The sequence below is a fragment of the Anomaloglossus baeobatrachus genome, chromosome 3, assembly GCF_048569485.1.
Source record: "Anomaloglossus baeobatrachus isolate aAnoBae1 chromosome 3, aAnoBae1.hap1, whole genome shotgun sequence".
Classification (NCBI taxonomy): domain Eukaryota; kingdom Metazoa; phylum Chordata; class Amphibia; order Anura; family Aromobatidae; genus Anomaloglossus; species Anomaloglossus baeobatrachus.
In genome coordinates this window covers 559,424,855-559,439,782 of record NC_134355.1, presented here as the reverse complement: position 1 = coordinate 559,439,782, position 14,928 = coordinate 559,424,855, and the positions used below count along the sequence as shown (strand labels likewise).

Below are 14,928 nucleotides of genomic sequence, written 5' to 3'. Positions count from 1 at the left end.
ATTTTGGAATTTTGAATTTCTTTCTCACTGCCCTTTACCGATCAGAATTAATTGATTTTATACTTTGATCGGGCAGAGATACTAAACTTGTATATCTATCTATATAAAATTTGTTTAGTCTCAATAGGGCAAAAGAGGGATGTTTTGAACTTTTATGGATTTTTTAATTTAAAACTTTTTTTACATTTATATTGATTTTACTTTTATGACTGCAGTGTCTGATCGCTTACGCTGATCAGAGCGATGCTGGGCAGAGGTGTTGAGATGACACAAATGAGTATACAGAGAGGACAGCACGGGAATATAGCTAACTCTTTTTGTGAGATAAAACATTTCCCTGCCTTTTTTTAAAAAAAATGTTATACCTCAAAGAAACAATTATTTATGATCCTGTGCTGTACTGTCTGTATATTCTTTTGCATCCCCCCTGCCCAGGAGATGTGGTATGACCAGACCATGTCCCGGTATGGTCAGACACAGCCATTACACAGTACACATCAGGGATATACTGTATATATAAGATTATCTAAAAAAAAAAAAATGTATTATTTTTGTAACACATCCAATTGTGGAACTTAATAAATAGATGTTGGAATAATAACAATGTTTGTGGGAAGACCCCTGTAAAGGGAACCTGTCAGCAGTGTAATGTGGACCAAATAGGGAAAGAACTAGCCCATTGTTAATGCACACAGCTTCCCATTACAACTCATTCACATTTTAGGGAAAATTTATGGCTGACACAACTTTGACTGATGATTATAGTTTCTGGGAAGTTTAGAAACCGGACCTGCAGTGATCAGCTAATTCTTGTGACTGCTTCATTCCATTTGACCATAAAACAAAGACTGTGCTCACAAAACAAAACACTGCCTGACCACCGGGTGTCCTGACCGGAGCTAACTGCCTCATGTTTGTAGGGCAGTGAGATCAGGCGTTGCGATGCAAGCAAAATCTGTGTTTTTTGGACGTGGGAAGCCGGCCTAAAAGGTTGTCTTTATGAGACAGCCATTTTAACCTGGCTCTATACAACTTCAGTCAACAGGTATTGGCAGAATCCAAACTCCAAAATGGGACAAATCACTTCTTGTGACGGCAAAATGTCAAAAGAATTACTTATGATTAACCAAATAGTAGTACTGAATATTTATCCAGCACGCCCCTCATAATAATAACTCTAGGTGCAACCCTAATCCATGGTAAGGTGTTGTAATAAGTGAAGAGTGACTTATAGAAGTAGCTATGGACCGCGCTAATGTTATACAGTATATATAATTGCTTTACCTTTGCACACGCTGAACCAAGTGAGAAATGAGCTGGTCTGTGATTCCAGGACTGGATTCTTCTGCTAAGCTAAAAGCGTTCTCTAGTTCCTGAACGGACCCGAATGCTCCAGCGCAGCGCTGCTCTCTCAGCTGTATGTGGACACATAGCAAAAACATTTATATATAATTAAGCTGGAGCAACTGCAGCCAAGCATGAAATTACCACAATTCTCAGTCCACCTAAATGCAGCAATGTGAATAAACCCGATGTTGTACCACTGATGTAATATGTGCAGAGTGCAGCTGATGGCAGGGTTTTATATACGCCGTATACAACTATTATATCAAATACAACTACTTTTCCAGACATGAAGAGAACACAGGGGGAACCTGTATCAAAGCTGCAGAAAAAGGTGTATGAAATCAGTTGTCATTTAATATCAGCCAGTAGCGCTACAAAGAGTCTGTGTAGTCGAAGCCTAAATCTGCTCCAAAGAAAGAAGAAAAAAATCCAAACTAACTAAATTCAGCTTCAGAGTTTATGGAACAGAAATATTGAAAAGTATCCTAGTAGAATTTTGGCCAAATCAATTGCCTCTCACATGGACCTTGGCTTTATTCACATTTAAGGTGTAAAACTGTTGTCTGCTTTGAACAATCCTGTTTTGTCCATACAGTTCCCTCCAAGTTAAGCTATCGATCCTCTTTAGTTAGTTGGGGAACCTTGAAGCAAGTATTCATTTTCTTCTCCAGTGCCCCACATGTAGAACAATGCACTATACCGGACTATTGAAAGCAATCGGTTGTACTTAGAGTTGGTGCAAATCGATTCACAGGACAATGTCCATTGGCCACGTCTGTAATTTCTGACCACTGGATGGTAGGCCCTACTACCTCCAAGCATCTGCACCTCTTCATTTGATTAGCTGGCCTAGCATGGTGTCATCCTTGGAGATCCAAGGCTGGCCAATATAAAAAGAAGAGCCTCAGATTCCAGGAGGCAGTTCTCAGGGCTCCCATCCAGGAACCACAAATTACCAACATGGTCTCCACTTGTTTGTCTCTGGCATTGGAGAACCTATTTTAAGTTTCTGTCTTCTGCCTATTGAGCAGCATATTTCAATCGGCCAAAGAAGTGCTAAGCTCCTGTAGAAGTCCATATACCCAAAGCAGTATATAGACTCAATAAAAAGTCTGAGCACATGCATCGCAGGAACCAGCGCTTCTGCCTGCTGAACAGTGCACCTCGGAATTTTTTTTTAAAGAACTCGGGACTACTGATTAGCGAGCCATGCGGGCTTGACTCGTGTACTGAGGAACAATGGAAGTCAACGGGGAACTCGAGCATTTTTCCAGAGGATCTTCGGAAAAATGCTTAAATTCCCCATTGACTTCCATTGAACTCAGTACCAGAGTCAAGCCCGTCCGATTGCACGTTACAAGTACCGGGAAAGGTATACACACTCATCACTACTGAGGACCCGTACCAACCCTCTCTGCAGGGTATGTAAATAAAGGGTGAACATTTAAAAAATAAATAGGTAATACTCCTTAAAAAAAACACCCAAATGTTGTTAAAATCCCATCTGAGGACACCAAAGTGAACCATTGCAGAAATGTTGCCCTGCATACATGTGATGGAATTTGTTCCAGTTTTTGGTGCAAAATATACATCTCACAATCCACCAAAATGCCGCAGTATGTATGGACATAATGAAGAATCACTGAAGCAGCATGCCGCCTAGGTTTGCCTTAAACCAATAATGAGCCACAAACTGTAGATGGCACAGTTACTAGCTACCCATTTCATATAGTATCTCACCTCCTGGAAAACTGGAGCTACAAGAGCCGATAAACAGTGGGATCTTGGCAAGCGTTGTATCGCTTCTGCTGGCTGCAAAGACAAGCAAAATCTAAGTCTTCTGAATTTATCACAAATACTTAAACAAGTAACAATACTTAAAGCGTAACCGACAATTATTTTATTTTGGAAATCGATAGTACGCATGAAAGTAAGGAACTTTATAATATAGCTTAAGACAAATCTGCTTCTTTCTCTGACAGAATTGATCAGTCATTATCAAAGAAGGGAATTTTGTTTACTTACCGTAAATTCCTTTTCTTCTAGCTCCTATTGGGAGACCCAGACAATTGGGTGTATAGCTTCTGCCTCCGGAGGCCACACAAAGTATTACACTTAAAAGTGTAAACCCCTCCCCTCTGCCTATACACCCCCCCGTGCATCACGGGCTCCTCAGTTTTGGTGCAAAAGCAGGAAGGAGGAAACTTATAAATTGGTCTAAGGTAAATTCAATCCGAAGGATGTTCGGAGAACTGAAACCATGAACCCAGAACAATTCAACATGAACAACCTGTGTACACAAAAGAACAACAGCCCGAAGGGAACAGGGGCGGGTGCTGGGTCTCCCAATAGGAGCTAGAAGAAAAGGAATTTACGGTAAGTAAACAAAATTCCCTTCTTTGTCGCTCCATTGGGAGACCCAGACAATTGGGATGTCCAAAAGCAATCCCTGGGTGGGTAAAAGAATACCTCGATAAAAAGAGCCGAAAAAACGGCCCCCTCTTACAGGTGGGCAACTGCCGCCTGAAGGAGTCGCCTACCTAGGCTGGCATCTGCCGAATCATCGGCATGCACCTGATAGTGTTTCGTGAAAGTGTGCAGACTCGACCAGGTAGCCGCCTGACACACCTGCCGAGCCGTAGCCTGGTGTCGCAATGCCCAGGACACCGACGGCTCTGGTAGAATGGGCCTTCAGCCCTGCAGGAATCGGAAGCCTAAAGGAACGGTAGGCTTCAAGAATCGGTTCCTTGATCCACCGAGCCAAGGTTGACTTGAAAACCTGAAATCCCTTACTCTGGCCCGCGATCAGGACAAGAGCGCATCAGACCGGCGCAGGGGCGCCGTGCGAGAAATGTAGAGCCGGAGTGCTCTCACCAGATCTAATATATGCAAATCCTTTTCACATTGGTGAACTGGATGCGGACCCAAAGCGGGTAAGACGATATCCTGATTGAGATGAAACGGGGATACCTTAGGGAGAAAGTCCGGGACCGGACGTAGAACCACCCTATCCTGGTGAAACACCAGGAAGGGGGCTTTGCATGACAGCGCTGCTAGCTGAGACACTCTTCTGAGTGATGTGACTGCCACTAGGAAGGCCACCCTTTGCGAAAGGCGAGATAGAGAGATCCCGCATCGGCTCGAAAAGTGGCTTCTGAAGAGTCGTCGGCACCCTGTTAAGATCCGAGGGTGTTAACGGACGCTTGTAAGGTGGGACCGGAAAGCGCCGATACTTGTCCCTTGAGAGAGCCGAGAGACAAGCCCTTGTCCATTCCGGATTGAAGGAAAGAAAGAAAAGTGAGCAAGGCAAACGGCCAGGGAGTAAAACCCTGATCAGAGCACCAGGATAAGAAGATCCTCCAAGTCCTGTGATAGATCTTGGCGGACGTTGGTTTCCTGGCCTGTCTCATGGTGGCAATGACATCTGGAGATATCCCTGATGACGCTAGGAGCCAGGACTCAATGGCCACACAGTCAGATTTAGAGCCGCAGAATTCAGAAGGAAATATGGCCCTTGAGGCAGCAAGTCTGGTCGGTCTGGGAGTGTCCACGGTTGACCCACCGTGAGGTGCCACAGATCCGGGTACCACGATCACCTCGGCCAGTCTGGAGCGACGAGGATGGCGCGGCGACAGTCTGACCTGATCTTGCGTAACACTCTGGGCAGTAGTGCCAGAGGAGGAAATACATAAGGCAGTTGAAACTGCGACCAGTCGTGAACTAGCGCGTCTGCCGCCAGAGCTCTGTGATCCTTGGACCGAGCCATGAATGCCGGGACTTTGTTGTTGTGCCGAGACGCCATTAGATCGACGTCCGGCGTTCCCCAGCGGCAACAGATCTCTAGAAACACGTCCGGGTGAAGAGACCATTCCCCTGCGTCCATGCCCTGGCGACTGAGAAAATCTGCTTCCCAGTTTTCTACGCCCGGGATGTGAACTGCGGAGATGGTGGAGGCTGTGGCTTCCGCCCACAGCCGAATCCGCCGAACTGCTCGGAAGGCTTGATGACTGCGTGTGCCGCCCTGGTGGTTGATGTACGCCACCGCCGTGGCGTTGTCCGACTGAATTCGGATCTGCCTGCCCTCCAGCCACCGCTGGAACACCTTTAGGGCTAGATCCACTGCCCTTATCTCCAGAACATTGATCTGAAGGGAGGACTCTGTCGGAGTCCAGGTTCCCTGAGCCGAGTGGTGGAGGAAGACCGCTCCCCACCCTGACAGACTCGCGTCTGTCGTGACCACAGCCCCGGCTGGGGGCCGGAAGGATTTTTCCTTCGCCCAGGAAGTGGAAAAAAGACACCACTGAAGAGAGGTTTTGCTGCAAGGGAAAGAGAGACGTTCTTGTCTAGGGACGTCGGCCTCCTGTCCCATTTGCGGTGTCCGATAGAATCGGACGCAGACGAAACTGCGCAAGGGAACTGCCTCCCTTGCTGCCACCATCTTCCTTAGAAAGTGCATGAGGCGCCTCAAGGGGTGACTGGGCCTGAAGGAGAGATTGCACCCGTCTGTAGTGAACGCTGACTATGCAGCGGAAGCTTCACTATCGCTGAGAGAGTATGAAACTCCATCCCGAGGCAAGTCAGTGATTGGGTCGGTGTCAGTTTTGACCTTGGAAATTTGATGATCCACCCGAACCCCTGGAGAGACTCCAGAGCAATGGTCAGGTTGTGTTGACATGCCACCCAGGAGGGTGTCTTGACTAGAAGATCGTCTAGGTAAGTGATCACCGAGCGGCCCTGAGAGTGTAGGACCGCCACCACTGCTGCCATGACTTTGGTGAAGACCCGTGGGGCTGTCGCCAGGCCGAATGGCAGTGCCACGAACTGAAGGTGTTCGTCCCTGATGGCGAAACGCAGAAAGCGTTGAAGCTCGGGTGCGATCGGCACATGGAGATAAGCATCCTTGATGTCAATTGATGCTCGGAAGTCTCCTTGTGACATCGAGGCTTCAGAGTGTTCACCGCCTGAAAAAGTGCATCGGCTCGCTCGGGGGGCGGAGATGTTTTGAGAAACGAGTCGGAGGACGAGAGCAGAGCTCTATCCTGTAACCGTGAGACAGAATGTCTCTCACCCATCGGTCTTGGACATGTGGCCACCAGGCGTCGCAAAAGCGGGAGAGCCTGCCACCGACCGAGGACGCGGTCTTGGTGAGGCCGAAGTCATGAGGAAGCCGCCTTGTGACTTAGACCGCCATGCAGAAGAGTTCCTCTAGCCCTCCTCTGACCTGTTGGACGTGGAGGAACGGAACTTTGCGGAGGACCGAAATGACCGAAACCTTTGGACTGGGTCAAGGACGAGACCTTTCCCTTGGACTGTCTAGTAACTTCATCCAATTGCTCGCCAAACAAACGGTCGCCAGAAAATGGCAAACCGGTTAAGAACTTCTTGGAAGCAGAGCCTGCCTTCCATTCACGTAGCCACGTGGCCCTGCAGACTGCCACCGAATTGGTGGATGCTACCGCTGTACGGCTCGCAGAGTCCAGGAACGGCGTTCATGGCGTAGAACGAAAAAACCTACGCCTGAGAAGTGAAGGACACAACCTGCGGGACAGAGGTATGTGCAACCGCAATAATCTCAGCCAGAGAAGCTGAGATAGCTTGGAGTGCCCTCACGGCTGCGAAGGCTGGAGCAAAAGATGCGACTATGGCTTCATAGATGGATTTCATCATAAGCTTTATTTGCCTGTCAGTGGCATTCGTGAGAGAGACATCTGCCACTAATACTACGGATCTAGCCGCCAGCCTAGAGACTGGAGGATCCACCCTGTGACACTGAGCCCAACCCTTAACAACGTCAGGGGGGAAAAGGGTAACGTGTGTCAATAAGGCGCTTAGTAAGCGCTTGTCCGTAAAGTTCTGTGCTTCTGGACGGCCCCTCTGGAGTTAGAGTGATCGAAACACGCACTCCTGATGAAGTCGGGGAAGGTTCCCAGCGGGCCCGCTTAGCCTATCAGAGGCCCCGGTCCGTGACGGAGTTCTCACCATGGGATCTGGGTGTTACCCCAGGAGCCCCTTGTTGTACCGACCCAGAGGGACCCGGGAGCGATGAACTCACAGCTCCCTGGCCCTGTGTTATCGGTCTGGACTGCAAGGCTTCCAGTATCTTAGCAGACCCTCTGTCCATAGACTGAGTCCTGGAATGTGAAGGCTACTCAGAGATTTGCTGATTCCAACATGCAAACTCTGTCCCTGTCATCTGTGCAGTGGAAACCGGCGGTACCACCTGGCCGAGGGTCCCACCAGTGCCGGAGGCTCCGGCTGAGTGAGTGCCCTCGGGGCCAAGCATTGTACACAATGAGGGTATGTGGAACCTGCCTGTAATATAGCCGCACAAGAGGTACAGGTTGTAAAATAAGCCAGTGCCTTGGCACCCTTACTCTTTAAGAGCAGACAATAGCATGTCGTAGCCAAAAGCAAATAATGCTGCCGAACAGTGAGATCACATACCATATAAATAAACATATATATATACACTGCGGCACCAAGGGGGGTCAGCACCTGAAAACTGGTGCCCCACAGTGCTCAGTGAGGGGGAAGGAGGATACCAACGTATGCTCCAGCCCTCCCTGCCGACGTCCAGTCGGCCGTCCCGTCGTTACCCCTGACTGGCAGGCCCGAGAACGGGAGTATATGGTACTAGGCCGCAAGAGCCGGGGACTAAATTTAAAAACGCGGCCGGCAAACATGGCGCGGTAGTCCCAGTCTCACAAACCACTCAGCAACCGCTGCGGCATTTGTAACACAGATGCTGCATGCACCGTCCCTCAGGGGACACAGAGTACCTTATGATGCAGGGCTCTGTCCCTGATGATGTCCAGTCTCCTGTCCGTCAGAATCCCCCAGGGGCTGCGGATGGAGCCCGGTCCCAGGCATGGCGACCGGTTAGGATCCCCCTCTCCCAGAGCAATGGAGCAGATTCTGAGATCCTCCACCGGCAGAATTATAACAATGGCTGCCGGCGTTCCGAGGGGAGGAGAGAGCCGTGGGCGGAACCGCAAAAGTGCGGGAACCTGGTGGCCCATAGTGATCAGTGAGGGGGGCGGAGGACAGCGAAGTGTGCTCCAGCCCTCACTGTCGGCATCATACCGACCGTCCCGCCTTTCTCCCTGACTGGCAGGCTCAGGGGCGGGAGTTTAACACACTAGGCCGCAAAAGCCGGGGACAAAAGTAAAAACCGCGGCCGGCAAACAGGCACGGTCGGCGCGGTAGTCCCAGACAAAAAATCCACACCGCAGTCGCAGCTGCATCTGAGGCCAAGGTGCTTCATGCACCGTCCCAACGGGGACACAGAGTACCTGTAGATGCAGGGCCATGTCCCTGACGATACTCCGTCTCCTGTCCGGCAGATTCCCCCAGGGGCTGCGGAGGGAGCCCGGTCCCAGTGGCTGGATGACCGGTTAGGATCCCACTTCCCCAGAGCCCCTAAGGGATGGGGAAGGAAAACGGCATGTGGCTCCTGCCTGTGTACCCGCAATGGGTACCTCAACCTTAACAGCACCGCCGACTCAGTGGGGTGAGAAGGGAGCATGCCGGGAGCCCTGTTAGGGGCCCTCTTTTCTTCCATCCGATATAATCAGCAGCTGCTGCTGACTAAAATGTGGAGCATTGTGTGCATGTGTGCCTCCTTCAACACAAAGCATAAAAACTGATGAGCCCGTGATGCACGGGAGGGTGTATAGCAGAGGGGAGGGGTTACACTTTTTAAAGTGTAATACTTTGTGTGGCCTCCGGAGGCAGAAGCTATACACCCAATTGTCTGGGTCTCCCAATGGAGCGACAAAGAAATTCCCTTCTTCTTTGTCGCTCCATTGGGAGACCCAGACAATTGGGACGTCCAAAAGCAGTCCCTGGGTGGGTAAAAGAATACCTCGGTAATAGAGCCGTAAAACGGCCCCTTCCTACAGGTGGGCAACTGCCGCCTGAAGGACTCGCCTACCTAGGCTGGCATCTGCCGAAGCGTAGGTATGCACCTGATAGTGTTTCGTGAAAGTGTGCAGACTCGACCAGGTAGCCGCCTGACACACCTGTTGAGCCGTAGCCTGGTGCCGCAATGCCCAGGACGCACCCACGGCTCTGGTAGAATGGGCTTTCAGCCCTGAAGGAACCTGAAGCCCAGAAGAACGGTAGGCTTCAAGAATTGGTTCCTTGATCCACCGAGCCAAGGTTGATTTGGAAGCCTGCGACCCTTTACGCTGGCCAGCGACAAGGACAAAGAGCGCATCCGAGCGGCGCAGGGGCGCCGTACGAGAAATGTAGAGTCTGAGTGCTCTCACCAGATCTAACAAGTGCAAATCCTTTTCACATTGGTGAACTGGATGAGGGCAAAAAGAAGGTAAGGAGATATCCTGATTGAGATGAAAAGGGGATACCGCCTTAGGGAGAAATTCCGGAACCGGACGCAGAACCACCTTGTCCTGGTGAAACACCAGGAAGGGGGCTTTGCATGACAGTGCAGCTAGCTCAGACACTCTCCGAAGTGATGTGACTGCCACTAGGAAGACCACCTTCTGCGAAAGGCGTGAAAGAGAAATATCTCTCATTGGCTCGAAAGGTGGTTTCTGAAGAGCCGTTAGCACCCTGTTCAGATCCCAGGGTTCTAGCGGACGCTTGTAAGGAGGGACTATGTGGCGAACTCCCTGCAGGAACGTGCGGACCTGCGGAAGCCTGGCTAGACGCTTTTGAAAAAAACACAGAGAGCGCCGAGACTTGTCCCTTAATAGAGCCGAGAGACAAACCCTTTTCCATTCCGGATTGAAGGAAGGACAGAAAAGTGGGCAAGGCAAATGGCCAGGGAGTAAAACCCTGATCAGAGCACCAGGATAAGAAGATCCTCCACGTCCTGTGGTAGATCTTGGCGGACGTTGGTTTCCTGGCCTGTCTCATAGTGGCAATGACCTCTTGAGATAACCCTGAAGACGCTAGGATCCAGGACTCAATGGCCACACAGTCAGGTTGAGGGCCGCAGAATTCAGATGGAAAAATGGCCCTTGAGACAGTAAGTCTGGACGGTCTGGTAGTGCCCACGGTTGACCCACCGTGAGATGCCACAGATCCGGGTACCACGACCTCCTCGGCCAGTCTGGGGCGATGAGGATGGCGCGGCGGCAGTCGGACCTGATCTTGCGTAATACTCTGGGCAGTAGTGCCAGAGGAGGAAATACATACGGCAGCCGAAACTGCGACCAATCCTGAACTAATGCGTCTGCCGCCAGCGCTCTGTGATCTTGAGACCGTGCCATGAATGCCGGGACCTTGTTGTTGTGCCGGGACGCCATTAGGTCGACGTCCGGCTTCCCCCAGCGGCAACAGATCTCTTGAAAAACGTCCGGGTGAAGAGACCATTCCCCTGCGTCCATGCCCTGGCGACTGAGAAAGTCTGCTTCCCAGTTTTCTACGCCCGGGATGTGAACTGCGGAGATGGTGGAGGCTGTGGCTTCCACCCACAGCAGAATCCGCCGAACTTCCTGGAAGGCTTGCCGACTGCGTGTGCCGCCTTGGTGGTTGATGTATGCCACCGCCGTGGCGTTGTCCGACTGAATTCGGATCTGCCTGCCTTCCAGCCACGGCTGGAACGCCTTTAGGGCTAGATACACTGCCCTTATCTCCAGAACATTGATCTGAAGGGAGGACTCTGGCTGAGTCCAGGTACCCTGAGCCCTGTGGTGGAGGAAGACCGCTCCCCACCCTGACAGACTCGCGTCCGTCGTGACCACAGCCCAGGATGGGGGTAGGAATGATTTCCCCTTCGACAAAGAAGTGGGAAGAAGCCACCACTGAAGGGAGGCCTTGGCTGCCTGAGAAAGGGAGACGTTCCTGTCGAGAGACGTCGACTTCCTGTCCCATTTGCGGAGAATGTCCCATTGAAGTGGACGCAGATGAAACTGCGCAAATGGAACTGCCTCCATTGCTGCCACCATCTTCCCTAGGAAGTGCATGAGGCGCCTCAAGGGGTGCGACTGGGCTCGAAGGAGAGATTGCACCCCTGTCCGTAGTGAACGCTGTTTGTCCAGCGGAAGTTTCACTATCGCTGAGAGAGTATGAAACTCCATGCCAAGATATGTCAGCGATTGGGTCGGTGTCAATTTTGACTTTGGGAAATTGATGATCCACCCGAATCTCTGGAGAGTCTCCAGAGCAATGTTCAGGCTGTGTTGGCATACCACCCGAGAGGGGGCCTTGACAAGGAGATCGTCTAAGTAAGGGATCACCGAGTGTCCCTGAGAGTGTAGGACTGCTACCACTGTTGCCATGACCTTGGTGAAGACCCGTGGGGCTGTCGCCAGGCCGAAAGGCAGCGCCACGAACTGAAGGTGTTCGTCCCCGATGGCGAAACGCAGGAAGCGCTGATGCTCTGGTGCAATCGGTACGTGGAGATAAGCATCCCTGATGTCGATTGATGCTAGGAAGTCTCCTTGGGACATCGAGGCGATGACGGAGCGGAGAGATTCTATCCGGAACCGCCTGGTTTTCACGTGTTTGTTGAGCAGTTTGAGGTAGAGAACGGGACGGAAAGATCCGTCCTTTTTTGGCACCACAAACAAGTTGGAGTAAAAACCGTGACCCCATTGCTGAAGGGGAACAGGGATCACCACTCCTTCTGCCTTCAGAGTGCTCACCGCCTGAAGAAGAGCGTCGGCTCGCTCGGGGGGCGGAGATGTTCTGAAGAAACGAGTCGGAGGACGAGAGCGGAACTCTATCCTGTAACCGTGAGACAGAATGTCTCTCACCCATCGGTCTTGGACATGTGGCAACTAGGCGTCGCAAAAGCGGGAGAGCCTGCCACCGACCGAGGATGCGGTTTGGGGAGGCCGAAAGTCATGAGGAGGCCGCTTTGGGAGCGGTTCCTCCGGCGATCTTTTTAGGACGTGACTTAGACCGCCATGAATCAGAGTTCCTCTGACCCTTCTGTGGGTTGTTGGACGAGGAGAATTGAGACCTGGCTGAGGGCCGAAAGGACCGAAACCTCGATTGTACCTTCCGTTGTTGAGGTCTGTTTGGTTTGGACTGGGGTAAGGACGAGTCCTTTCCCTTGGATTGTTTAATGATTTCATCCAATTGCTCGCCAAACAGGCGGTCGCCAGAAAATGGCAAACCGGTTAAGAACTTTTTGGAAGCAGAGTCTGCCTTCCATTCACGTAGCCACATGGCCCTGCGGACTGCCACCGAATTGGCGGATGCTACCGCCGTACGGCTCGCAGAGTCCAGGACAGCATTCATGGCGTAGGACGCAAACGCCGACGCCTGAGAGGTTAAGGACACAACCTGCGGAGTAGAGGCACGTGTGACTGCATTAATCTCAGACTGACAAGCTGAGATAGCTTGGAGTGCCCATACGGCTGCGAATGCCGGAGCAAAGGACGCGCCGATAGCTTCATAGATGGATTTCATCAGGAGCTCTATCTGCCTGTCAGTGGCATCCTTGAGTGATGCACCGTCTGCCACTGCAACTATGGATCTAGCCGCCAGTCTAGAGATTGGAGGATCCACCTTGGGACACTGAGCCCAACCCTTGACTACGTCAGGGGGGAAGGGATCACGTGTGTCATTAAGGCGCTTAGTAAAGCGCTTATCTGGAAAAGCTCGGTGTTTCTGGACTGTATCTCTGAAGTCGGAGTGATCAAGAAACGCACTCCGTGTACGTTTGGGAAACCTAAAATGGAATTTCTGCTGCTGAGAAGCTGACTCCTCAATCTGAGGAGTTGGAGGAGAAAGATCCAACACCTGATTGATGGACGCTATAAGGTCGTTTACTATGGCGTCCCCTTCAGGTGTATCAAGGTTGAGAGCGGCGTCAGAATCAGAGCCCTGATCTGCCACCTCCGCTTCATCCTCCAGAGAGTCCTCATGCTGAGACCCTGAACACTTTGATGAAGTCGAGGGAAGCTCCCGGCGAGCCCGCTTAGCCGGTCTGGGACTGCGGTCCGTGTCAGAGTCCTCACCGTGGGACCTATGAGTCGCCCCAGGAGCACTTTGCTGCGCCGACCGAGGGCGGTCTGAGGGAAAAGGTTCAACAGTGCCCGGGGCCTGTGTTACAGGTCTGGACTGCAAAGCTTCTAGTATCTTAGCAGACCATTTATTCATAGACTCAGAAAGTTTGTCAGCGAATACTGCAAACTCTGTCCCTGTCACCTGGACAGTGGCAGCAGGTGGTTCCACCTGGGCCGAGGGTCCCACCAGTGGCAGAGGCTCCGGCTGAGTGAGTGTCACAGGGGCCGAGCATTGCACACAATGAGGGTAGGTGGAACCTGCAGGTAGCATAGCCGCACATGAGGTACAGGTTGCAAAGTAAGCCTGTGCCTTGGCACCCTTGCTTTTTGCGGACGACATGCTGTTGTCTCCTCTTAGAGCAATCAGAGAGGGTATATAGCCAAAGCACTAGTGCGGCCGTACAGAGTAAATGTATACAATATAAGCATATAAATATACACTTCGGCACCCAGTGGGGCAAGCACCTAGTAACAGGTGCTGCTTACCAACCGCCCTCAGCGTTTGTGTGACCACCAGATTCCCTGCCTGTGGTTCCCAGAGCTGTGGAGCTCGTCTCTGAAGTTCTCCAGCGTCAGAAGTGCTGATAGGAATGGCTGCCAGCGTTCTGAGAGGAGGAGGGAGCCGTGGGCGTGCCTTAGAAAGTGCGGGAATCTGGTGCCCCACGGTGCTCAGTGAGGGGGGAGGAGGATACTAAGTATGCTCCAGCCCTCAGCGCTGACGTCCAGTGCAGCGTCCCGCCCTTACCCCTGACTGGCAGGCCCGGGGGCGGGAATATGCGGTACTAGGCCGCAAAAGCCGGGGACTAAAGTTATAAGCGCGGCCGGCAAACAAGCGCGGTCAGCGCGGTAGTCCCGGCAGCAGCTGCTGCAGCGTCCATTAGACAGGCGCTCTATGCGCCGTCCCCAAGGGGACACAGAGTACCTCAGAGGAGCAGGGCCTGTCCCTGACGATACCCGGTCTCCTGTCCAGCAGATTCCCCCAGGGGCTGCGGAGGGAGCACGGTCCCAGTGCCTGGTGACCGATTAGGATCCCACTTCACCCAGAGCCCCTAAGGGATGGGGAAGGAAAACAGCATGTGCCTCCAGCCTTTGTACCCGCAATGGGTACCTCAACCTTAACACCACCGCCGACCAGAGTGGGGTGAGAAGGGAGCATGCGGGGGGCCCTGTTATGGGCCCTCTTTTCTTCCATCCGATATAGTCAGCAGCTGCTGCTGACTAAATTGTGGAGCTTGCGTGCATGTGTGCCTCCTTCAACACAAAGCATAAAAACTGAGGAGCCCGTGATGCACGGGGGGGTGTATAGGCAGAGGGGAGGGGTTTACACTTTTAAGTGTAATACTTTGTGTGGCCTCCGGAGGCAGAAGCTATACACCCAATTGTCTGGGTCTCCCAATGGAGCGACAAAGAAATTCTAAATTCTGAGATAAGATCAGCGTTCAGTGAAGACTTTCCCATTACTGAGAGGAGATGGCGGTTGCTACTGATGAGATTCTATATAGATAGAAGAGGGGGTAACACACACCTTCACCAAGGACAGTGCAAAACATTAGTGTCTTGCACGGATGTGTGAAGGAGGCCTTAGACGGTAGTAGTC

The 14,928-nt window shown here is 51.7% G+C and overlaps 1 protein-coding gene across 1 annotated transcript in view; it reads right to left on the bottom strand.

Annotated features, from left to right (window-relative positions):
• Positions 1 to 14,928, bottom strand: part of STK25 (serine/threonine kinase 25) — a 52,619-nt gene that overhangs the window by 948 nt on the left and 36,743 nt on the right. Inside the window, exons 9-10 of the mRNA XM_075340855.1 lie at positions 3,088 to 3,159; positions 1,285 to 1,415 (exon numbers count right to left, since the gene is read on the bottom strand). Coding sequence (XP_075196970.1) covers positions 1,285 to 1,415; positions 3,088 to 3,159 — 203 coding nt within the window. The remainder of the gene's footprint in view (positions 1 to 1,284; positions 1,416 to 3,087; positions 3,160 to 14,928) is intronic.